The sequence below is a fragment of the Anarhichas minor genome, unplaced genomic scaffold (assembly GCF_050575085.1).
Source record: "Anarhichas minor isolate MPS153535 unplaced genomic scaffold, ASM5057508v1 ptg000010l, whole genome shotgun sequence".
Lineage (NCBI taxonomy): Eukaryota > Metazoa > Chordata > Actinopteri > Perciformes > Anarhichadidae > Anarhichas > Anarhichas minor.
The window spans coordinates 3,621,451-3,648,130 of record NW_027466456.1 but is presented as its reverse complement, the minus strand read 5'-3'; the positions used below and the strand labels follow the sequence as shown (position 1 = coordinate 3,648,130).

Here is a 26,680-nt window from a genome sequence, read left to right as displayed (position 1 = left end):
CTAGGAGGGGAGCATGGGCAGGAAATGAGTGGACGGGTGTCTCCGTCGAGCCTTGTGACCCCGCCGTGGCTTCCCCCGCCCGTTCAGCGAAACAAACATCTGCCTGCCGCTGTGCTTCCATCGGAGGGAGGCGTACGTGTTGTAGCCGTTCTCCTCAATGCGCTCCTTGAACTTGCAGCTCGGGTTGTACTTCACCTGTGATCAGAGGGAGGAAGACGGAGAGGTTTAAGAGGCTATTCCTGCTGTGCTGGATTAGGCCAGTTTCCAAGAATTGCACAAAGGTTAATGTCTGTTGTTGCAGTAAAGGATTTCCCAGGTATGTGTAATTTATAGTTTTTGCTTCAAGTATTTCGCTGATTTGTCTTTTTGAGGCCACAATGGAAGTTTTTAGTCTACAATTAAAGGCTTGGTTCACCCAAAAAACATAATTTTCTTCACATTGGGGTTTCACGATATCCACCTCTTATTTTCCATAAACCAAATACAGTTTATGTCAGTGGAATTTCGTTTGTGCTGCTCAATTAATTTAATTAAGAAATAAAAACCTCAAAGCAACGTGTCCTTCCAGAAACAATGTTCTGATTACTTGGAATAAGCTACAGGCCCCACACGTAAGTTTTCATCTGGACCGATCACTGAAAGCTGATCACTGACTGGATCACATGGAGGTCTGTGAAATATCCTGAGTAACTGGGACATTGTTACTGGAATGAAATGTTGCTATTTTTGAATGCCATCCTTTCAGGGTTTCAGTTGCAGGAACAAAGCTCAAACCCCCAAAATACCACACATTTAAACATTTGGGTGAACAGAACAGGTAACGTACTCAAAGTAATTAGAATGAACAAAGTTGGGAATAAAACCAACCTTTTTCAAAATGTAATGTTATGTTCTATCAAGTCCGCCATCTCTTTTCTGATTAAGTTAAGAGCTTTCTATTCAGGTATATTAATCTGTGAAGGTAATCCAACAGTCAGCAAAGCCACTTTTGAGTCTTGAAAGATATTGTAGTGACAAGAGGTTCTGCTGCATTCCCTTTTCCAGATCGTAATCGTGCGGCCATAATGAGGCCCTGTCTGTGATAGCATCAGGGTAGTATGAGCCCGGCGTGATTCACCTGCCTTTTTTGTTATTATGGGAGCTTTCAGGCCCGGGTCTTCAGATCTGCTTATGTCTTATTTACTGTGTTCGCTTGTTGACGGCACTTCTCTTATCACTGCTGCTGACTGATTGCCTGTCCCTGATTTCTCCTTTTCCAAGATGTAAGTACATGAGCTAGACACCACACACCTCAGGTCTGATGTGCGGCTGGTTATAACAAAGAGAGGTGATTACTTTTGAAAGCTTGCTGTGTGAAACATCAATTGGCAGATGGCACGCGAAGACTTTTAAAGGAGCCCAGCTGGCTTTTTGTCATTGCTGGTCTGGTGTCTTCTCTCTGCTATTTATTTTGACAGTGGAACAAGCCAACTCAAGCTGCAGGTATAGTCAGCCGTGGCCCAGGTGTACAGCCATGATTGATTGCGGCACTCTGACCTTCTCTCTGGACTTTCCAGCAGAAGATTCCCTTTACTGCCGCAGAATCCAGCATGTTTGGGTAGGCACTCATTTGGGACCCCTATACATATACGCCTCCCCTACCCTCACCACCCTCCTCCCTTTCCCAGCCCTCCCATCTTGACCTGCAGAAACAATGTTGTCGGGTTGTATACGCACCGATCCAAAGAGCGTGCCTTTCTTGGACATAGCTAAGTACAGCCCGGTGCTGACAGATTTGATGGCAACAACTCCCACACTGACAGATCGGATTTCCATCAGGCCTGGAAAATAAAAGAGGGAACAAGAGTCTGGATTAGAAACATGTAGCTTTTGGGAGTTTCTCCATCAAAAGCCACTCTATCATTAGCGATTAGAATACCAGACAGACATATGCTCTGGGGGGATAGAGCCAAGGACAAGAGAAAACAACACACAGATTCACATGACATGCACAACAGCTCGGAAGAGCTCCCTTTGTGAGAAGACCAGTTGAGTTTGGAGCGTCTCGCAGAAAAGGTTGAGATTTGATCATTATCCGAAAAGGCAGGAGTTTATTAAAGCTTAATTCAATAACTTAATCTGTACACCCTGGTCTCGGACTACATCCTGAGATGCACCAAATTTGTAACATGCACTTCTGTAGCACACACATACAGTGTCTGAGCCTGCACAGTGTCATTCTGCCTCGCTGCCTGCATCCATTCCTCCTAGCTCCAGATGTGACACTCCACCCTGATGATGCCCAGTTTTGTTTACTGAGGGACACAAAACCCGCGCCTGCCGGCCACTTAAGCAGCCTCTCCAACTCACTTCACCCCGCGAAAAAAGCTTGTGGCCTAATTGTTTCCTCTGGGCACTGATTGCAAACAAGTCCCATGTGGCTCCCTCTTGATCTGTTTTTTGTCCGCATGCAAAAATAACGGCACACAGCAATTGTCATGGCTACGACAGGGAGATGTTTTGGAGATGACCTGAAGGCTTACCGCATGGTTCTGAATAGCAGCTAATTGCTGGAGATGAAGCTCTCTTTTGGATCATATTTTTTTTTTTTCTGGCTTAAATCGCCCACTTACACCTTCAAAAGCGCCCTGATGCGGCCTGCTATCTAATCAGGCCACGAAATCTTCTTTTTACACCCCTGAAAACCACGTCTGTGCAAAGAAAACATGCAATGTTGCTGCTCAAACACTAGGCACTGTGGGATATTTGTAGAAAAGGGGATTGTTGGCTTTGGAAAGATGCTGTAAACAAAGTACTGGATCAAGGTGTTGAAGGACAGGGTGACCTAAAGCTGGTAGGAAATTAAGTAGTCATAAAAGCAGCAGTGGGCCACTGGTCTGGCCACCCAACTGACCAAACCCCAGCTGCTTTGGTACAACCGCAAGTCTTGTTCACAGCAGTGACTGAGTTCCTGAGCAGTTTCGCTGGTTAAACCCGTCCAGCAATGAAAAATAAACGCTCACCCCAGGGGTTTCGCAGGTAATACTCCTCCTGCAATGCAGTTTCTTCTATATATATTTGTGCAAATCCAGATTTTAACATTAAAGCTGAACTAAAAGGCTCGACTTAACATGTTTTTGGATGAAATAATGATTTATATATTTGTTTTAGAACAGACTTTAAAGGGTAGGTTCTCACATTTTCAAGTCTTTCTTTATACAGAACAAGTCCTTCAAATTAAACTAAATATATTTTTTTATCCATAGAACGTTTTCTGATCTTACGTCCCGATTACCAGCACGACATTATTTGTCTGTGTCTGCCAGAACTGTCATATTTCTGTGTGATGATGTGACGACGCTATAGTAAAGGTTTGGTTAGTCACCAAAATGTTAAGTAAAGTTAAGTTTAGGGAAAGATCATGGTTTGGGTTAAAATAAGTACTTGGTAAAGGTTACAGAAAGCTTGTGGTTTGGGCTAAAATGACCACTTTGCTAAGCTTGTGAGAGTTTCGTTTTCATGGTTTCAATAATAAACACTTGGTTGGGGTTTGGGAACGATTGTGGTCATGCTTACAAAAAAATAGCAAAGTCGGTTGAAAATGGGAAGTGAACATCATCGTCTCCCGTGTGTTGACCCATTCAACCACGCAATGCTGCCTATGCCGACTTTTCTCAATGAGCACATCTGAAGTGCTCCAAAACTTTAAAAAAAACATACATCTGCTGCTCCCATCATTCTAAACACGCATCTATCTCCAACTGTTTTTTTATTCTTTTTTATTAGCTCTGCTCTGAACATCCCCAGTGGTGCTTCCCAAGTGAGGTCATCTACTTCAGGCACAAGGAAGTACAAAGAGGAAAAAGGAGGAAAACCACGAGGAAGGTAAACAAACACAAACTCCTTTTGAGTGTCTTTCTTCTCTGACAGGACCGTGTAAATGAAGCCCTCTATCCGCTCGCCACAGCTGCAGGGATGGAGGGAATGCCTCCGTCGAGTCCGTCCAGGTACCAGCCCAGCTGCACCCCTATCATTCCTGCCGTGCCTCTGATCCTCCGAGGAAACGTTAACACTTTGATGGCAGCCTCCTCTTTACGAGCTGTGTTTACAAACACCGGGTGTGCTACGGTGGCACCTGGAGCGTGCAAGGGACTCGTAAGCAATTAGTCGAGGCCCCGGCTGGTGATCGGAGCGCTGCAAGGGTTTATGGGGGATTAGTCCAGGCCAATGAAAACCGCTGGTGCCTGTAAGTGGTGCCAGCCATTATTTGCTGGTTTGAGTTTCCAGGCACAGTAGGTGTGTTGGAAGGATGTTTGTCACATCTGGGACATTGCAAAGAGTTGTTAGTGAACAGTTAAAGTTTCAAATTACAAGGGAAAAAAAGCGTTAAAGCTAGAAAATAGTCTTAAAGAAATGTATTTTTAAAATTTGAGGGGTCCTCTGGCTGATATCTGTAGCGATTTTGTGAAGCACTTCAACAAATCTCTACAGCACATTAAATACTTTCTCTCCTATAGTCTCACAGGTAGCCTTCATGTCATTTCATTCATGCATGCTGCTGTAGCAGCCAGCAGACACAAAAGATCTGAGCACATGAAATGGGGATTTCACATTGTCTCGAGGAATCACTCGGGCTCTGGACGCTTGACCACACATCTATAAAGACCAGTTAGATCCATATAACTCACAGTCCCCCCTTTGAAAAGTCACTCCATTGTGTTGAAAGCCTGAGAAATCAGAGTGAGGTATTTCAAGCTATTAGAGGGTTTTCCTAACTGCTGAAATCCAAAGGTCACTTTACTGGAAGGAAAGGCTGTATGACGGAATAAATTCTAAGTATTAATTTTTGACTGAAACTATTACATTTTTTCTTTTATCATTTATCATTTAATTTTGATTGTTGGTGGTTCTTAAGAAATCCTAAAACTATTAATTGTGACTTTTTAGGCCCCTGCAAACCAACTTAAATTTAGATTGGACAAATGAATATATCTAACATTTAAGTGCAGTGTGGGGATAATCCTCTCTTTAATAAACCCTGTTAATAACTTGTGGTCTGGTCTAAATTGTTAAGAACTTTTAACACAAACGGGCAGGAATATATAGTTTGCTCCAATAAAATTATCTTTTTTCTTCCGTAACAGTGTTTAGAGAGAATTAAAGTATTTTTTAAGCTGTGAATAATTTTCATTCAAGAACAGTTTCAAACCTTTTGAACAAAATCACAATTAAAAAGAAGAGAGAGAAACAACGGAGACAAATTCATTCTTTGTCCCTGAGTTGCATTGGAAACTGAAGGTCACTCCTGCTCCGCGTTCTGCTGAGCAAGTATCAACTGATGGCCCTATTGAGCTCATGAAAAAGGTACTTTTGGCTTCCCACTTGCAATTGGCAAGATCTCTTAACCTTTGACATGTTTTGGCTGGGACTGTCAATAAGCTCAAGCTGCCATTACAAGCAAATCCTGCACTATACATGTCTAGTCAACTGTGGACTTGCCATTTATTTCTCCTCTATGGGATTTTTAAAAGCATAGAAAAAGTCTTTTACCCAGTTTTGTTTTTAACTCTTTCTTCTCTTTCCGTCCCCCAATTTTTGGACGTTAGCCCAACGTCAGATCATTCAAGCCTTTTCTGACTTTGAAAAAAAAAAGAAAAAAAAAAGGCAGAAAGGAAAGAGAGAGACACTCTCACGGGGTTCCCTTTTGTCAGACTCATGGTATGGGGGAGGAGGAGGGAGCGAGTACAGGGTGAAGGTGCTGGTTATAAGATGGGGGTCTCGGTGGTGGGGGCAGGCGCTTCCAATGGCTGCTGCCCCCGAATAAGTCTTTGTTACTCACCTGAGAGGTGAAGAGCTAGACAAGATCTTATTAATGACCAAGCGTTTTGAATGGGGCTCTACAAAAGTGTGGCAAAATGGTTCCTTTCATCACAAATTTGAAGCAGAAAAGAGTGAAAGATTTCCCCTGCTCCTTTCCTCCCCGTCTTCTTTTTTATTCCTTTTCTCAGGTCTTTAATTTCTTGGGTTGCCCCCTTGAGCAGCCCTCCATGGCTCAGTGCTCGACCAGAGCGGAGCCTGGGAATCTTGGAGTTCCCGCTGTGCTCCTGCCCTTGATTGACATACCTTTTCAATTATTTCACAGTTTGCTTGCTTTTTAAACGAAGAGGGCCCTGTTGTTTCTTTCCTTCTGCCCTCCTTTTCAAAACACAAGCTTTTCATGTCGGGTCTGGGCTGCCGGGCCTAATGGCTGTGACCAGCACCTTTGATCTGCCATGACCCCCTCGAAGGGTCTGGTACTGGGCGAAGCAGCCGCCTGTGTGTATCGGCACAGACAAAGGCTGCATCACTCACTATTGCTTTAAACACCTTGAGATATTACCATGAGAACAGGCGCTCTAGTGGAGGCCATCACAGGTGGTGTGATATGGAAACTTGGACATTAACCCTTGAATGTACAGTAAAATACTAAACAAATGACTTGTGGAGAAGGGTTGGTTTCGATTGCTTAATTCCAAAAGGGAAATGTGCAACCTGCAAACAATGTTTGTGTTAGTGTATTTATGCAACTTTGGCTCATGGACACCACAGCTCTCTCTAATACCTTCGTGGTTGATTCCGTTTTACATTGATATGCAAGCAAACCTGTGTGGTGGCAATTTCTGTTTAACAAAGTCCAATGAATGAGTTGCATGAATGAGCACAGGAGGTGTCAGCTGTATCCGAACATTTTTGTAACTTTCTGAAACTGACAATCGGACAGTCACAGCCAATTTGTGCAGGTTTGAGCTTCGCTCTTGGAGTGTGTCTGCACTCGGTTCCATTTTTACTCTTTGCTTCAGCCCGTTGTTCCCACTAAAAATGCAGTTTCTCTCACCCCAATACTGAGTTTTTATCCAAAAATGTTAAGTCTTCCAAACACTGGCCTGGTGTGCCATTGTGTACAGGGAAACTTGATGTGTTGCAAAGCGATGACATAAACTACCCAGTGGGGATTGTGGTATTGCTATGTGTTAACCTTTAGCCACTTCTAACTGTCTCTGTGATCAGTCATCTGGTTGTCAATATACTACAACTTCATCATCATCATTCACCTGTATTTATGCTTTTTGTCAGAAGACGTCACAATAATTGAACAACTAAAAAAGAGGAAGGAGACAATTAGCTTTTCTGTTGTGCGGGTGGTTCCCTGCAAGCAGAGGTCTCCTTTTTCTTACTGCGTGTAACACCATGACTGCCTACAAGGGTGCACTAATATCCCTTTTAGCTGAACATAATTCTCGGAGAGAGATTATGTGGCAATGGGAAGCAGCCGGAAGAAGGCTGTGATGGCAGCGTGTTTCTCCACTTTAACCACAAAGATTTGCCTTTAGATGTGTTCAGATGACACATTATACGCCTTATTAGACAGAAGGAGTCTCCAACCCCTTTTTCTCTGAGCGCAACGTAATGTCTCTATTGCTTTCAATGTCCTTTTATCATTTTCCGGCCACCGAAGTCATAGCCTATTACAATCCCCAATTACAATTTTTGTGTTTCGTGAGCATGTGCACTTCTAAGCGAAGCGTGGACCCTTTTTCGTCATTTTGGTAAACTTCTTTTTAGCGTTGTTTGCTGCTCCGTTATCTTCTCTGTTCATAGACTGCTATACCAGCTGGAAAGTCCCATGAAAAGTTGCTGCGGACTTTGGTGAAGTTATGCTCAACGTTACTCGCAACGTAACTCAGGCACACACATTTGTCTCTAAAAAACACACACACACACACACAAATGTTCCTCACTAAAATAAAAAAAAAGTTTTTTTACTTTGTGTTTAAAATGTGTGTATACATTCTTTTAGTCCTCTGTGAGCCACGGTGGCGAGATACAAGCTATTATTTTGCGATCACTGGATTATAACATACTGAAGCTTTAGGTGTATCCAGGACAGCCACAATATTAAGATAAAATTTAGACTAAAATGTGGCACAAACCTGCAATATCAGTTATTATGTGACTTTTCTGAATATGCTGATAATAAAAAGAGGATCTGACGTGGACCAGTTTTACCTGCAGTCTGAAAGGCAGCCAAGAAACACAAGCAACGATTGCACACTGCCCTTTCATTTAATAGTCCATAAAGCATAATCATGACATTGATTTGGGGCAGAGGCCATTGTTTATTCCCTGACAACATAATGTTGAGCAACAAAAAACTGATTATGGCCCTTAGCATGTGGTGAAGAAGTGTACCAGCACAAGAATAACTGCTTCTGTGTCAGTGGCCTTCATTTTCAAACCGTGGTGGAAGAAGTATTCAGATCATTTACGTAAGTAAAAGTACTAAAACCACACTGAAAATACTCCACGACAAGTAAAAGTGCCGCATTGAAAACTTTACTTACAGAAGCAAACTAAGTGTTATCAGTAAAATGTACATAAACTATAAAAAGTAAAAGTACTTATTGTGCAGTAAAATGTTCCCTGTCAGTGTTTAACCAGGATGTTTCTGGATTAATACTACTGCTGTGTATGTTACATTTGTAGATGTTAAAGGCTGCGCTAATTTGAACTACATACTGTTAAGTTGTTTAATTGACAGCAATGCATCATATTCTGTAAGATCATCATTTATTTGTAGCACCACTGTCCTGGGAGAACCACGTATCTATAAAAAGTCAACCTCAGAAAAACAGCCCTGTTGCATCTTATAGCTGACCCAAGAGACCCGATATGTGATTTTCACTGTCCAGGAAGGGGATAAAAACGAATCTGAAAAGTTGTCAGACAAATGTAGTGGAGAAAAAAAAATACAATATTTCCGGATAGTGGAGTAGAAATATAAAGCTTCATAAAATGGAAATATTTCAAGTAAAACAGCTTGAATTTGAGTACTGAACTTGGGTGAATGTACGTTGTCTGAGAGATGCAATCAAAATGAAACAATGACTTTAAACTAGGACTGATGACAAATTCTTTGTGCTACTGAAAGAATAAATCTCTGCTGTCTGGCACGTGATACTGGATCAGTGATGATCTCATTGCCGCGAGTGGGCTGATATGAAAGCTGATCTTCAATTTGTTGTGGAATATGACAGAGAAGTAGTTTACGGGAAACACAGTGTTCTGGACTGAAATCGTTTGAATATTAATGTGTATTCCTCTCTCTTAGAAAGAGGATGTAAAATCATTGGAAGCAGCCCTGCTAGGTTCGTTGTGAAGATGTATACTAGTATTTATAGTGACAATTGAACTACAGCAAACTTTTTTTACTATTAGGTGTTTTAAGAAGGTTTATTGGTTTGACTTGGACTCTGAAGAACCACTTGAAAGCAAAAATGTGAGCATTTTCATGTTTTTGGAGTGTATATGTATATGGTCCTTTAGCTACATGCCTCTCTCAAATCACGTAGGGGCAGGTCAGGTCAGGGAGGCACAGACAGGAACAACACTGATCAGCCCCACACGGTCTATTAGTTGAAACCAGAGGATAGAGTCGAATCACAACACATATACAAAACACACCCGAACTGAGTCAAAGGCAAGAGTAAACACGATCCTCCTGATGAACCAAGACTTCAGGGGATGACTGAGAGTCTCTCCTTGTAAAGTATACTCTATCAACCGAACTTTTGACCCCCTGGGACAAATCCGTCCCACACAGCCCTTGATTAGCAGATGGTGAGGAATTCCCTAGATCATGTTTTGGTTTTAAAAAGAAAAGAGAAGTAACTTCTGGTTCAACACAGGACACAACCACCAGTCTCCTGGTATGACCCAACCATCCAACTCGTCCTCTTTCTCCTTAAGCAGCCTTTGATTAAAATCTGATTTGTGCCACAAAAAACAAACATAAGCCGAGAGCAACGTCATTTTTTAAAACCAGGCTGACTGGGTGCACCAGGTTGCACGTCAGTGGAAAGGACATCTTTAACTTGGTGGTCATCTATGTGCTTTTTATGCACACTTGTAGCTACTATAAACAGTCAACAGTAATATTGAACTTGGTGGTGTTTTGGGCGCACAGCAATAGACTGGACTGCTTGACAAGCAAAAACTTGTGAGCACGGAGGACTTTTGGCCACACCCCAACCAGAGAGCAGGTGTTTTACATCTGCTTTTAAAGGCAAAAGTACCTGCTTTGACATGACTGATTGGGGTGCCACAATGATTTTCTGCCCTTAAATAACATTGTAAATTAGGTCATCTTTGATTCAATTACTAATTGTGCTCAGACTTTTGAAGGCAGGCCAAGGATATAACTATTCAATTTATAAGCAGTTGCATATTGCAGGTTTACTCTCTAATTTAGATGTTTTCACCTGGTTCCCTTTTTACAAATTTTTTTGAAGGGTTTCAGGTCCATTTGAAACATTTATTTTAAGGTTATGAGAAGCTACTTTATGCTCCTCATTCTGTGATTTACTAATAAAAAGGTTAGACTCTATTATTTTGGTTAAAGTTGAAGGTTTTGCTCAGGATTTCACTTTCATTAATGTAAAAACACCCCGATTGAGTCACATAATGTTTCATAGACATAGTGATGAAATTATGGCATTTATTTGTGTTTGAATAAGTGTCATGATCAGGCTCAAAATAAATATGATGCAATGCCTTTCTTGGTTTATTGGACCGACCAGTTCTGGACAGCAGTATACATTTTACAGTCTCTTTAAAGGAGTTGTGACTGCCACTCTGAGAGCTCTACTGTTCCACCAGAGGATTTGTGCTTTGCTGTGTGTGTGTGTGCGTGTGTGTCATGTGCAATTTTAAGTGTGTTTGTGAGTGTGTGTTGCAGAGCAGCTGTCGATCTAGAGGCAGTTCCTCCCTCCCTTTCTACAAACTGTACCTGTCTTTCTCTCCTTCCTCCTGTCTCCCATCTGCCAGCTTGCCTTTCACTGCCCGTCTGTCCCTCACGTCTCCTCTGTCGTACCTCTTTGGTCTCTCTGTCCCACAGTCTGCTTGGGTCAGCCCTCCTCTCCCTCCCTGCCGGTCGGCGGACATGCATCATACCTATCAACTCTCAAAGGACTGGGATGATTTATTCATCCCTTAACAGCTATGAAATATGTCTGCAGCTAGCTGAGCTGAGCTGAGCTGAGCTGGGCTGGATTTATCACACACACATATACACAAAAAACACAAAACACACCACTTGCAGTTACAAATCTCAGGTTTTTTTCACAGCGAGAACCAAACAAGGAGGATAATAAAATCTAGAAAATGTTATCACGATATCCAGTGATGAAATGAAAATGAAATGAACTGAGCAGCCCTCACTCTCATCACCCACCACGTTATTCAAAGCAGCCAACGCATCCTCCTATACAACGGTTCATGGGATATCTTACGAAAATCGTTTTTAGTGCGTTCCCCTATGAATGTGTTGTTTGGGGCAACCAAATCAGGTGGTTAGGATTTGGAAAAGATTGTGTTTTGGGTTAAAATAAATAACTATGTTACGTAACTTACAGAGGTGGTGTTATTTAAGTACGTTAGTTACATAACAAAAGTAAGGTAAAATAAGTAAAGATTGTCTTTTGGTTTCTTACGAGACATTCAGAGACAGCCTGAGTCTGTTCGACCCATCCATCCATCCATCCATCCATCCTTCCATCCATCCATCCATCCTTCTATCCATCCATCCATCCTTCCATCCATCCATCCATCCATCCATCCACCCCAACCTCCTTCCTATGTGGAATTTGTCACTCTTTATACTACGTCACCTGACTTCCTTAGAGGCAGACCTGTCTGTCCTGGCTCATGATTATGTGGGTTATATTTGAATTACGGTGCATTGCCTTTCTAAGGTATAAGTACACATAGTGGGTGAGAACAGCCTGAAGCAGCACATTCAAGCCAATATGCCGAGTAATTCGGTTCCTGAAATGAGCTCAGACTGTCTGGGAGTCTGAACAGTGTTTCTCTTGCCTAATTTAGCTCTGAATTCCTGGACAGAGAGGAATCCTTCAACTCGACTCATGTTTGATCAAACTAAATGTATAAAGTACATAATTAAAGTATCATCAAAGGAAATAAGAAACAGGATTATTTTTTGCGCCCTTTTCTTTTTTCTCGCACACTTGAACTTTCACAGGTCTAAACATGCCGTCACTCTCAATCACTCTGTACGCACGGTGTGCATGTGTGCATGTGTGCCGCCATTTAGATATGACTGTGTCCAATGGCTTCTATTCCTTGAGGAAGTAGGGCGCAAAAACGACATGTGCTTGTGTGCGTATTTCTGTGAGTACTTTCCCTTGCATGTGGCCCGCCCCATCAAAGAAACAAGGACGAAGGATAGAAAGGACAGGAAGAAAGGAGAGAAAAGACTAGCAGAGGGCTGGTCTTCCCTGCCCACATATCACTTGCTGTTCCCACATTCCATTAAAATCTCTGGAGGGATGAGAGTGGAGATGAGACGGATAAGATTATTTTTCTCCTGTCTTTTCAATCTCTGTCCATGTTCAATGGCCGTAGCGTTTTTGTTCAGCGTTGGTTTTATTTTTATCACTATCATTAGTGTTATTATAATTTTTGCAGGTCGCATAAGGGAACATCCTCCATTGATAGTAATATTCTCTCATCCATCCATGACTGTCTCGTCCCCTTGACCGAGGTCATTAGCTGCTTTGCTTTAACTTCACGTCAAAGCATTCACTCTGTATGTCTGCTCCTCTTGCAGCTCTGCAGCACTGGGGATATAAATCTATTCTGTTATCATGTCATCCATGAAGAAACACCTCAGCACAAATTACAAAAGCAAATCTGGAAACGATTTGAAGTGCAGTCTCTTAGAGTTGTGTGCGCAGGCTGATCTTCGGCCAGTTCCCCCTGCCTGCCAGAAGAAGCCACTGAGGGAGGTGTAAAGCAGAGACAATCTTCTCCTCTACAAGCCGGGCCCATTTTTTTTTTTTTTTTTTTTTTAAGCCATGTGAACAAGCCACATGGTGGTGATCTGCTGAAAGCTGACTCCCGCACTCCCTCGGCCCCAGCCCCGGCCGCAAGGGGTGACATTCTCTCACACACAATCCAGAGGCCGGTCCTCTTTCAGGACTCGCAAACGGCCCTGTTACCCCCACCCTTTCATACGGGGCTGCTGGGAGAAGTACTCCAGGGATTAGCCCAGCCAGGTCTTTCAAAGGCCATTAGAGCAAATTACAGGTATCCCGTTACCAGTGCGCTGGGACAGGCCAGGTGAGGGGCGCAGAGGCCAGGCGGGAGAGCAGGGGTCAGCTTGGGACAAAAAGACAAGGCCACCCTGGGCCCCACTCTATCGGAGTGTCTCCCTGGCTCCACAAACTGGTAGGCCCGCATCTATGAATGGCTCACTTGATGGGACCTCAGAGACATTGTCTCACCACCGTAACTTTAGCCTTTTTTTTCTTAGTACCCCTCCTACCAACCCCCACTACTCACTCTCCCCACCCTGGTTTTCTCGTCTTTCGATTGATGTGGGCACGGCTTTGCCAAGATAACCGATCACACAGAAACGACCATAAAACATGAGAAAAATTCAATGAAATACGACACAAGGCATGTGTCATATCGACCGCGGTATTGAGAGAATGATCTAAATGCTGCAAACACTCATGGCCTGGTTGTGCGCCACACAAAAATCCCTGCCTTGGGCCAGAGATTTAATTTGAATTGCATTAACCATTTCTGCTTCAAACCTAAATTTGAAATGTAATTGCAACCACACGACCATTAATGTGTGCTCTGTCAATGTATCAGTACGCTGCAGGCACCGTGAGGCTGATGCTGTTGATAACGTAGTGGAGATGGCCACTGGGAGTTCCGCATCCTGCCATTTTCCTTTCTCTAGACTACTTGCACACACTATCGGCCCGCACGCACATGCCTCTTGGCTTGACTTGTGCCGGCCACACACACGCAAATACACACACGCACGACTCGGCCAATCCCAACCGGTGGATGACAATCTAGTGAAGGAGTTGCGGAAGTGTTTCATTAGCCAATTACCGCTGGTAGATAAAGCCCGCGTTCCCACAGTCCGCGAGGCCGGGGGTCAAATGTGACCAATTACCCTCCATCCCCTCACAGGACAGATTAGTCTGTCTGATTTATCCCCAGACAGACTGACCCAATACTCTAGAATCACCACCCACATCTGGATATATCTGTGTACACGTGTGTGTGCCTCTTCAGCTGTATGTGTGTTTGAACAATTTCACTGTTCAAAATCACGACTTATACAGGCAGTGAACCTGAGAAAGTGATACTATCGGGCACTAAATATTAGTACAAAGATGAGAGTTTAGTGAAAAACAATGGCAAGGCTCAGGTCAAAGATTCTGGCAGTACTGGGATCTCTTCTACCACACACACAGTCCCCATCAAACAGTGATTAGTGGATCTGCATGTCCTGTCAGCATGCACTCCACGGTAGTTACACCGCTGAACACTAACTTCCTTGGACATGCTAAGCTGTGATTGTATGTAATGGAACATCAGTCAGTTCATTAGGGACCTCCAGGACTGTAAATCAAATGGGAAAAGACCCTCCGCTGATCAAACCCCAAATTTACAAGCACAGTGGGGGCAAGCCAGCCAGAAAAGGTAACACTAGAGGACAACCTGGGGGAGTGTGCGAGTGGTGGGGTGGAGCGCTGCTGTAGTGAGGCTGAGGGATAGCAGAGGTGAAAAAGGTTAATGAAGCCCACGGTGCACTCCTCTGTGTCTGTGTGGTACCGAGGGGCCGCAGTCGTACCGACCAAGAGGCCTTTTCTTTAATCAAGGAGGGCAAACTGCCTCCAAATCATGCATCACATCCGTAACAGGCGAACAGCAAGCTATCAAAGGCTTCACAGATAGTTACAAACAGATCTGCCCGCCGAGAGCTTTGTGACTCACGGCTTCTGCAGTTTCCTGCACTTTGGTACGGAGGAGGGGCGGCTGGGACGACGGGATCCACATTAGACTGAGGTCATTCTCCTGTGCCACTTAATTGCAGTAAGCTGGTGTGTTGCATCTGTGGCTGGTTTGGTTGGCTGTCCAGACCCGACTCAGCCACCCTGAGTGGAAACATAATCAGGACGAAACAAAGGCCTTGTTTACAGTTTCCTACCATCATCTTCCCGGGTAGTTATTGAAGAGCATCCACATCTGAGCCAAACCCGCATTCCCTGTCAGTTTTAACCACAGTGAGTCTCTGCCGACATATGCTCTTTTATTTTTAGATTAGATTGAACATCTTATTTTCTCAGATCTTGCAGGTGATGATTGCGCAGGCTGCCTAGCTAAATTTGCGAAAGTATTCACTCATGCTGCATTCATCTCTCATCCAACTTGTATCCAACAAATAGGGCTCACGTGAAACTCCAGGCTGTAATCACAACTGGGAAACTTTTATGTATTTGTAGGCTGAAAATAAAACAAAGATGGACGCCTCATATGTCCTAAAGTATTTTTATTTATAGTGTTTATTTATAGATATTTTAACCCAAATTTTATGGATACAAAATACTGTACTAAGGGGCACTACACAAATTGTACACATGAAGCTTATTTTACTTGTCATGAGGAGTACTGCTCAGCTTGTGAAAGCTGTTGTACAATATCTTCTGTGGCGGGAGATTCCCAACTATCCAGATGCATCATGGGAAAGGTAGGATCCTGTGTTTTTGGAGCTTGAACCATACTTTGGATTCAAACCCAGGATATCTGGGCCTTTGCTGCTTCGATTATGACCATTCTTTGTTCAATATGTCTCTTGTGAGTCCCTCCCTGTATGTTTTCTTTATGTTCTCAGGACTTTGTCAATCCCGCCAGTTCTTTTGTCTTCCCTGGACGCCATTAACCAAACTGAATACAGTTCTTTTTTTGCAAGTAGTTCTGTATTCAACAATAGTCTGAAAACCCACCAAATCCAAGTTAGTTTGGAGAATACTGCCAACCATAAGTGCTCAGGTGTGGAGCGAGGTTCCAGTGACTGAGCACCAGGACACAGAATATTCCCTGTGGCCTGAGCTTGCCCCATATTTACATTATTAAAATGAGACGGGCATACAGGGAGGTGACAGAAGGCACAAGAGTGAAATCAGGGCCCTGTCAGAGCTGTCACTTGCTCCACTGGCCAAAGGGGCCTGACCCTAATCCTATCCACTGCAGGGGAGGAGACGGGGAAATGGAGACAGCAGGAGAGAGAGAGGCATGGTGATGGGTGGAAAGGGGCAGACAGACACAAAGAAAGAATCAAAAGGATGATAGTGAAAGATATGTGTATAGAAATAAATATATGAAGAGAAATATGGTACAGAGAGAGAGGGGCATGAGGTTCACATCAAACCAGCTTCTGGCAAAGATGAGATGAAAACCCGGTGTTTCACATGTGTTTGAATACTTTCTCTGCCCGCTCAGTTATGGGGGCAGAAAAGCGTGTTAAAACCACAACCGTATCTTCCTGAATCACTCGAAAATAGATGAGAAGGAGGGAATGTTGTAGATGAATGTTATGATGTTACGTCCACTTTCTCAAGCTCTGAGAACTGAAGCAGTTTTCTCATATGAACTCCGGACAATGTCCACAGAATATGGTCGCACACTTTTTTACTGTTTCCCTTTCACACATGTAGCACACAACAGTTGATTGTCCGTGTTTCAAACGCGTTCTCATCTATTGGCCTCGCGACTCGATTCAATCACGATTTAACCTGTCAACGATTCAAACGCACAACGATTCTAGATGCATCTCCATGCATTGAATCCTCAATTTTCCATATTACTGCACATGGATACTTTTTCATCAATTTAATAGAAGCAGACAGATACATCTGGTTGCAGTGCATGTGTGAAAGCGTCTTTAATCAGCCAGATAAAACTTCTAGTAACTGTTCAGCAAGAAGGAAGCAGCGTTCAAGACGAAGATCTCAGTGTGTCCACACAGGAGTGAGGCATGTTGTGGACTGTACTGTCCGACTTCAGCTATATCACTGCAATGCTTTTCGCCACCCTCTGTGTTCTAATGAGGAGCATGGACGTTCCAGACGGGAAAACACCCGTGTGCACACAAGCTTGCACATGTCAGCGTGCGCACAAACACACACACACACACACATGCATGCATCGGAATTGAGTGCAAGGTAAAGTCTGGTTCATATTAGCCATTAGGAAGAGGAAACGCACATCTTTTTCAGTTTAGGGTCCACTTCATGCTCCTGCAATGGCACAAGTATAAACACAGGCACATGCTTTCTAAAATGTACACACTCGTTCAAAGAGCCCTGACACGATACTCACATCCTGCTCGTGTTCGTTTAGCAAAATGGCCTAAGAGATAAAAAGCAGGTACGGGTGGATGTGTGTAATGCAGTTCAGAGAAGACGCTGTATGGTCTCAACCTGTTGGTATGCGCAGACCTGCATCGAAGTCGCTGTTTTTAGCCCTCCACATTTGCATTAATTATCCTACTCTCATGAAATGTATTTACAGTACGGGTTATTCAGAACAGACGGACTTCTCTGCTTCTATCTTGAAGTCACAGTCACACAATTTCTTGCTTTCACAAAATTGGCATCTAAATTCAAGACAAACAAAATGTAACTTGTGTGATTTTTAAATCTAACATTTTTAGTAATTTGAGATAGGTGAACCCTGTTCCCACCCATGTGTCATTCCAAATAGTATGCATTTCTACATTGTGAGCCATGTGTGTGAATTGTCTTTAAATAATAATAATATCTGCTCTCTTATTTATGGACTTCATCTGGAATGCATAATGGATGCACTCTAATCACACACTGGGCCTTTGAGATTAAAATATAAAAAAATGCTATACGATCATAATTAACATTTTGAACTGCAGATTCTTTCATCTGTATAAAAACAGTCAGTCCTTTCTCACTTGAACTCAGTACCTATATTCAGCTCTATTTACATATTCATGGTCTCATACTGTCTGGTAAACGTATTTAGCCGAGCTAGCGTCTCGGCTCTAGGGATGGCAATGCCTGTCGGTTCACCACTTTGGTCCAGACTGAAATACCTCAGAAACTATTGGATGGATAGTCATTAAAGTTTTTACGCATATTCATGGTCCTCAGTGGATACATCGTGCTGACTTTGGACTTTTCCTCAATTGTCTTTCTTCTAGTGGCATTTTCGTCTTTTGAGTGAAATGTCAAACACACCACACCAATACGTAAAATAACACAGCTTGGTTAGTGGCACTAAGCTTCAAACTATGATGCTCCTTGTACGCCTCGAGTGTTTTCTCGTGTCAGTGATGGCGTGTCGTTAAAAGCTTGTTAGATACGTAGAGTCTGTTAAAAATATACTTCTGTCTTCACAGGAAGTTAGGTTTAGGAAAAGAGCATAGTTGACGTTAACTTGACTGACTAAAGACAAAATGTAAACTTTACTTACTTACAACTATTGGATGGATTGCCATTACATTCTGTAAAGACATTCATGGTGCCCAGGGGATGAATGCTAATGACTTTGGTGATTTGGGGAATTTTCTTCTAGCCAGCTAGTCAAAGTTTTCACTTACTCTGTGAAATATCTCAACATCAACCAGATAGATGGGCGCGACATTTTGGCACAGACATTCATGTTCCCCAGATGATGAATCCTAAGGACTTTGGTGATCACCTGACTTTTCTTCTAGCATCACTACCTGTTTACGATGAGCATTACAGCCTCACAGAGCAGCAAGCATGGCTGTAGACTCTTAGTCTTGTTTAAAATCACATCAAATAATCAGAACTCGCACAGAAATACATGAGGTGATGTCTGCATGATAAGAAATGTTGGATCATGACATGCTTTCTGGTGCTCAGTATCTTATTTACTGCACAATTCAGTGTGATCCGTTAAATACAGTAAATGTGTAATTTCCAGTTATGATCCTCAGTGGAATGCAGCTCCATTTCTCCACAGAGGTGTCATGAGTAAACAGATTTCCATTCTATTACATTCTATTATTGCCAGGAGCTGTAAACTAGATTTTTATGACTTAGTTGCCTGACAGCAAGTCAATATTTAACTACACAGATTGATGAGCAGGTTGTGGTTGCTCTGCTTGCATGTGTGAGCTGGCTGAGATTAAAGTCTATTGAAAGTCCACGGAGTGCTCCCATGTGCTGGCTTAAAGCTGCACAGGGAAAAACAAGGGCGGGGAGACCCAGATTTACCTGAACGTCACCTATGAGAAAGAAGTGCCTGATTTTATTACTTCTTATTGCTTCCTTTATGATTTGGACCAAATCCTACAGGGACGGATTTCTGTCTTCAGGGCAACAGGTGCATTACATTCCAGCTATTATTGCTTCCCAGTCTTGGACTCCTTGTGATTTTAGCTTAGATTTGAACACCTTTAAACTCCTGTAGCTGTACGTCAGCCGTAGACGTATTTAGGGATGCCAAGTTGTCCCCCCCCCCCTTGGGGGTTCTCCTACAGCTTCTTTATTCCTGGGCCAGTGGTTAAACGCCTTCCAAGACATAATGTCTGGTTCAGTTCGAGCAGGGAGGTGAGAGTCTTCATTAGAAAGGTCAAAACAAAACCATTAATCTGTCTTGGTCTATCTGAGTTTGAGGCAAGACCTGTCTCCCCTGACTCAATGGGCTGATTACCTCACTGTGTGTGTGTGTGTGTGTGTGTGTGTGTGTGTGTGTGTGTGTGTGTGTGTGTGTGTGTAGGTTCCGAGATGTGAATGGCGGCTGCTCCGTGGTGAGAGTTTCCTTTGGCGAAAGATTTCAAACATGTGTTGCTGCATGAGTAAGACTAGCTGGCCGACTGTTCCCATCTGATCTAATTAATACTAATTTTACACCTTTCACAAGAAGAAAAAAAAAAAAGCACACAGCAATAACAGTGCTAATGTGTTCTCATTGAGGAAAAGGCCAACATCTTTACCCCCATTTTAAAAACGTACTGCCAGGCTGTGACCATGCGCACCTAAATCATTGACGGAGTACTTTTTTCGATGGCAAAAAATCAGTCCGTTCTTGTGGGAAAAAAAGACGGAAAATATAATATAATGCTTATTTCTTCTGGCCCAAAGAATATTTAAAGAGTCAAACCTCAATTTTGCTCTATTACACTAAATCATTTATTCATGTTCACACTATTTCTTCCTTCAAGTATTTAGAAATGGATATACTTGAACCCTGTATTCAGGTCTCATTCTCCGTCTTAAAGAAGCTTTTCAGAACATCAGTGCAAACACCTTTTATCAATGGCCTTAAGATCCAAGGAGCCGCTTACTGGCACTGTGAAGTCTTCCCTTTTGTGTTCCCTTCACACCCACAGGATGTCAAGAGCTGTGGGATGCTATAAAGGAATTGGCTGCTGGAGCCAAAGTCAGACTCTATAAACCTGCTGATGAACCCAGTGAATCCCAGAGAGGAGCCAGAGCCAGACTGCTAAAGGTTGTTAGCTACTAATTGCTACATTTCTAGAGCCCATTCATGATATCAAACCCTGGTGGCAGAATCCAGGGAACCTCGGCTAATTAGGGTGACACTGACACTCTTGTCCTGCAATGTTCCCAGGACAGCTATCATGTGTGTGTGTGTGTGTGAGAGAGAGAACGATTTGACATGCATGTTTAACATGCGTGCGTGTGCCAGTGATGTTTTATTTAGCTTTCGGCCTCTTGATACAAGACGCAGCTGGCAAAGGGTCGATTTTCATTTGTCTCCCACAGGCCGAGGCCATGCACTGTCCTCATTGAAGGGATAACAAATGCGTGATTCGTGGGATTTTACCCTCCTGTTGGCATCCAAAATGTCCACGAATCCCGCTCTCAGTTGAGACGACCCGGAGGAAACCTTACATAATGCCTAATGAGCAACGGGAAGCGCTCCAGCACTCCTCCAGCCTTTAATTTCCACCTCAATACTGAGCAGAGCACGCCCCAGCCCTTCTCCTAGCCTCATTAACATGTGTATTCTCCCGATTCAAAACACCAAAGCGTTTCCTTCGGCCAGGTGCTTCCCTCTTTAGCCCCTCCAGCCCCCGGTGCTGTTGATCCAGTCACACGTCCCAGTCTGAGCTCTACAAGAATTAAAGGTGAGTCATGGTAAGGATGCAGAATGCCCAGGACAGAATAAACGTTCTTACACCTTTAAAATGGCAGACGGCACGCAACAGACATTTTGTAATGTCTGTCCCTCTTGGCATGTGTATGCCATTGTCCCTAAATTGCAGCCTAGATAACACACAAGCTGGAGATGAAAAATAGTGGTGTTTTTGAGTCTGGCTTAATGTAAAAAGAACAGGCTTAATATGCATAGATTATCTCTGATTTAAAATTATTTTGAAATCCAAGTGAAACGGAAGTTAGAGTGTATTTAGCTTCTGTACTGTGACGTATTCCCCAGTGAAACTGAATATTTGAGCGGTGTACAGTTAAAAGACTAATTGATGATTGAAGATTGATTGATAGATGGATGTCACGATATTATTGGTTGAAATTGGTTGGTACTAGCTCACTCAAGTACACGTCATATTTTGATTTAAAAAGATAATAGGATTTTGATATAAAAATACAAAATAAAAGAGCTTGAGAGTACTTTAATGTATAGGACTGTTCACAACTGGTACATAATACTATTTCCTGTGTATGAGGTATGATTGAACTAGTATTTACTCCCACACTTAAGTTCAGTTGACCCATAAATTAAACAGATTTTCAAATATGAACTCTTCCTCCCTCGCATCTTCATGTTACTGTGTGTGCGGAGACAAATGCTCATCACTGTCTAACTGGTCAAACCTTTTAGGTGGATTTAGCCCTCTGTCTGCAGCACTCGTCCTGTCTTTTCCCATTTTTAAATTCAAGTCAGTCGCTCCTTGGCGAGTGACAGTTTCCCCTGTCTAAAACAAGTTTGAATAATTTCCACAACATTTTTCAGCAGGGTGGAAGATTTTCTTCCCATGGGTCCCGTCCAAGTCAAATACACTCGTGAACTAGGAAAACTCTCACATCAAACAGCAAGATGTTGCACACCAAGGGAAATTTGGTAAACACAACACACCCTGGCTGTGAGTGTTGCCCGGCTGTAGAGCGCGAATGGAGCTTGTCTGGCCGCGGTGACTTCTGTGATCATAGCGGCGTGGTGAGGTGACCTTATTTCCTAAGGGTGAACGGGCTGTCACTACCTGGAGGCTGCACAAACCTTTGAAGCCTTCAGCCACACACACACACACAAAATGTAACTGTCGATCCTTTTTAGGGTTAAAAAATGAAACATGAAATAAAATATACGCAGTGCGGCACGCCAAAAGTAAAAAATTGGAAAACGAAACTGAAAAAAGGGGGGAAAATAGAAAACAAGCTTGTAATTAAAAACCATAACATTTCAATGAGCCTTCACGTGTTAATAACTGAATTTGACTTTGGTGACCGTACAAGGAGCCCATTCCCCCGGTTCTCTACTCTCTATTTCTTACTGCTCCACTTAGCTTTATGATTTGCTGTTGCAATTGATCATGAAACGGTTGCTGGGCGTGCCCACACAGCTGTTGTACTGCAGCGCTGTCTAATTAGCAGGCAATGACCGATGACCCAGGACAGGATATGATGGGTACCTGCCTCTGGAGCTTTTGTAAACACTTGGGTGTGTTTTTCCCCTCGGTCATTTTCTGCTTTGCCATAGGTCAAAAGGAAAACATGTCGGGGCCCTCCCCCTTCTGTCCCTCAAAGTACTGTAGATTGTCTCGTCTTGTGGCACTTTCACCAAGTTATTTTTAGAAAGTTGGATGATAGTTGTAGGTGGATCTATATTTAGAGCGTGTGGTTTCACAGGCTGTAGTCAGATAGTCGAGTCACATACGTATCTTGTCTGATTACTATCTCTCTGGTTTGATTAACAAATACATTGACGTGCCGCTAAGCATAAAACTTGCTTGATTCTGAAAACAAATCAGGAGCAGATACCGGAAATTTTAGTGTGTGTGTGGTTGACTGAGTGTATGTTTGTGTACATTTCTGTGAGTGCTCACAAGGCAGGGCATTTAATCTCTTATCTGTCCTTTGGTAATATCTGATAGGGCATTTTAATGAGTGCTGCAGATCATCTTTGCATGTCATACTAGCAGCTTATCCCTCACAAACCCAAAGGCAAGACTGATAAACTGAAATGCAGTCATTTACCGTTTGTGTTTTGCATTTGTCTCTATCGCCCTTCAACCCTGTCCAGCTCTGTCATCTCTCCGAGTCCTCCTCCCTCTCGCCTCTTCCCTCAGCTGTTCCATGCCCCTGCTCCGCTGGGATTGATACAACATTTTCCAACCCTCAATTAGCAGAGAGAGGCTGTTGACTAATGTTAACTGTTTTTGCACCTGAGAGGGAGCTGGGAGTTTGGGCTGGAAAAATTGAGTGGGGTGGAGGTGAGGGCCGGGGCCTGGGTGTGGCAGGCAGAGCTGTCGGGGCGTTATAGCTGTGTCGACAAGAGTGTGAGGGCAACACAGAGGACAGAGGAGAGGTCGGCCAGACTGCTAGGCAATGCTCCTGAAAGCTGCCCAGCAGGCTCAGGGCTGTCCTGAGCTCAGGTTAGTCTTGTACACAACAATGGAAGAATGTGGAAATTATAATACAGGCCCAAACAATACTGTGTCTCCAACATTGTCTGTATTTGTCTGTGTGGGTATGTATGTTTTTGCAAGAAGTCAAACACATGTCTCAAACTTTTTTTTAGGTTTTGCCTCAGATAGAACAGGAGTTCTCAACTTTTTGTTGAAATTCTCAAGACAATTCCGAGGACCGCCTTTCCAAATAAATGAGAAAAAAACAAAACATGACAAAAAAAGGAGACAAAATAAACTGGGCTGTAAATATGTGCTATGTCTCAGCTGTAATGACCTAAATACATATTCTGCTTACCCTCACCTATCACTCCCTGCCATTATGAATCCAAATTTAACATATTCAGGGTCATATTTCCTCACCATGTGCTTTGGAGCTTTTACTGGTGCAAGGTTGTCTCCAACATCACTCTTTTGTTTCAAAAAACGATCCGTTTTGTGTCCGTTTAATGTGAGGGAACGTTAGCTAGCTAACAGTTGCAAAAGACGTTAGTCTCTACCTGATGATGTGTCGTGGTTGGTGTGGTGATATTCAAACTTAACTGGTCATTGAAATACTTTGTTTGATATGCTATGTTTTTATTTTATTTATTTGGATTCTTGTGGACATTTAGACACAAAAATAACTAGCTTTGAAAAATACCAAAAAATAACTGTCGTCAAACCATTTGTCAGTACCTCCGCGGCCCACTGGATGGCGCTCTGATGTTCACCCGTGGGCCTCCATCCAGTGGTTGAGAATATCTGAGATAGAACCAAATATTTCAGAAGTATCTATAACATCCTAAACAAGAAATGACTCCTGTTTCGTGAGACTAATGCCGATGTTGCCCTCTGCATCACTGCTCCTCTCATTAAATATGCACAACTTCCTGCTTGCCCTGCCACTCTAATCTATAGCATGCCCACCGTATCAGTATCAAGAACTTGTCTGGGTCAGGAGGCTTTAAGTCTGATTGAAAGCCTCCTCACGTGACGGCAGTAACGGTAGCCTCGCACAGAAACCGAGTGAGACCTCAAAACGGCCTTAAACCAGATCTGCCCCATTGTGAGGCGCAACCACAGACTGACCACAAGGGCCACATGACCGCTGGTTTGGCACTGTGCTCGGCTCCGAAACACACCCTCGCTGTGTGTGAGCGAGCAGATAGAATCGTTCTTTCCACCAAAGGAAATGAGAGGACGATGGCTAAAATGTATGAGGACATTATATTTGAGGGGACTGCACTTTTTCACAGAGAGCTACTGCAACCACCGAAGCATTAATAATGACATGAGTATGGCAAGAAAAAGCACGAATGTCACAATCCTCAGCCGTAACTTTTGCTACTTTCCAAAGACTTTAAACGTTTGTTTCAATTCAAACTCCATCATGTTGCCAAACTGGTATTGCAGCCACTCTTCCAGCATGACCTCTCGGGTGTCAAATTCATGCAACGTTTGGGAGTGATATTTTATTATGGTAGCTGACAACTACCACTAATATCAAAGAATAATGTCCCAGCTTGGAGAAGACTTTAATGCAGTAATAATTCATCTCAACTTGAATTTCTACCAGTGTGTGTGGTTTTAAAAGATCCTGCCAGGTGACTAATCCCGACAGGTTAACAAATGTCATCCAGACTGCAGCTTGGAGCTTATTGAAACAGTGGCAACAGACTGGCTGGCCTGTTAGCTGGACGCAGCAGCTGCTCCAGCCCCCAGTAGCTGTATGGAAAAACTCTGACTCACCCACTTGTATGAAAAGGCATTAACGAGCAAATGCATAAATATTACAGTCAAAGGCATAAACGTCTCTAAGGGCTATCCAGTCAGTCAGTCAGCCGGTGACTAATGGAGAGGGAGGTCAGATCGTGACCAGAGGCGGCTCATCTGACCTGGTCAAGCATCTGAAAGACGCCCATTGATGGACACGCTGAAGAGGCTCGGCTGCTGTTTGAGCGACCTCTTCTCAGGTGTCCCTGAAGCACGTTAGGCACAGACTACAGAATAACCTATGGGTGTCTATGTAGAACTGCATTGACGCATGCTGGATACTTCACGTTGGGTATTGGTGCTAAGAGGCATGATTGTGGGGTGCAAGGAAGAGCCACAGCCTCTATAGAGAGTTACAGCCGTGTGCACGATTGTCAGACAAATGTGACGGCAAACAGTAAGATGCTCAGTACCAGAAAGCACAAATCCAATAGCAGGTTGCATGAGGCTTTAAAATGCAACTTTGTTTTTTCTCAACACTTTTAAGTCTCATTGTTTATGACAAATCAAACTATGAACAATACACGTGAATCAGTGCGTGTATTCGTTGGAGGAATGTGTTCCCGTTTCCATCTGCTACTTACAATTGATGCATTTTCGTCACAGTTTTGACAAGTTAATCCCTAGTGAAACTGAAGCTTTTTTTTTTTCCAAGCCCAGTTTGCATCGCCAACTGATGCTCAATGTCTCTCCTCAAGTCAGCTTTCTTGTGCCGGCTGTCCCACGAGGAGTCTAAATCCACACCAGGGTATTCCCTTCTTACCTAGCAACGCGCCTCTCATGCTCTAAACACAACACAAATAGCTCAGCAGTGATGAAACCAAAGGATATCCCTATGAACTGCTATAAAAAGTGAACAGATAACAAAGTCCAGCCATAAAAAAATAAAGAGTGAGGGTGTCACAGGGCATCCTGTCCTCTCAGTGACACTCAACACACAATTGATATACAGAACATAGATGCACTTACTGTCTGCGTAGTTTTTCCGCCGAGTGCCGTCCACCTTGCCTGTTTTGTCAATACAGAGGAAGAACTTGTTGGCAGAGTAAAGTCGCCGTAGCCGGACGTCGCCCTCTAGGTGATTGTAACTGCGAGTGTGCCTCTCCAAAGTCCATGAGCAGTTGATGCCACTCGCCAGCACCTGAAGGGGCTCATGTCCAACCCCAGGAGGACAGGCCCCTGTGGCGGTGCCAGCGGTAACCAGCAGCAAGGTGAAGCATGCCAGGCAAAGGGAGGCCGCGCTGGGTAAGGGGAGAGTCCGCCCGGTGGAGGCTGCGGTGGTGGTGGTGGTGGCGGTGATGGTGGTCCTGCCAAGGGCAGGTTCAGGACAGAGATGAGCTACGGACGGCGTCCATCTGCACATGGTGGGTCAGACTCCCAAGGTGCACCTTGTGCAAGCTGTAGGCATGCTGA

At 43.5% G+C, this 26,680-nt stretch overlaps 1 protein-coding gene across 1 annotated transcript; it reads right to left on the bottom strand.

Annotated features, from left to right (window-relative positions):
• On the bottom strand, window positions 1-26,630 carry fgf22 (fibroblast growth factor 22). The gene is made up of 3 exons (XM_076088559.1): window positions 26,237-26,630; window positions 1,717-1,820; window positions 1-195 (listed from the first exon to the last, which is right to left on the bottom strand). Exons 1-3 carry the CDS (start codon window positions 26,628-26,630, stop codon window positions 1-3), a joined length of 693 nt encoding a protein of 230 aa, XP_075944674.1.
• Between the last annotated feature and the right edge of the window lie 50 nt (window positions 26,631-26,680).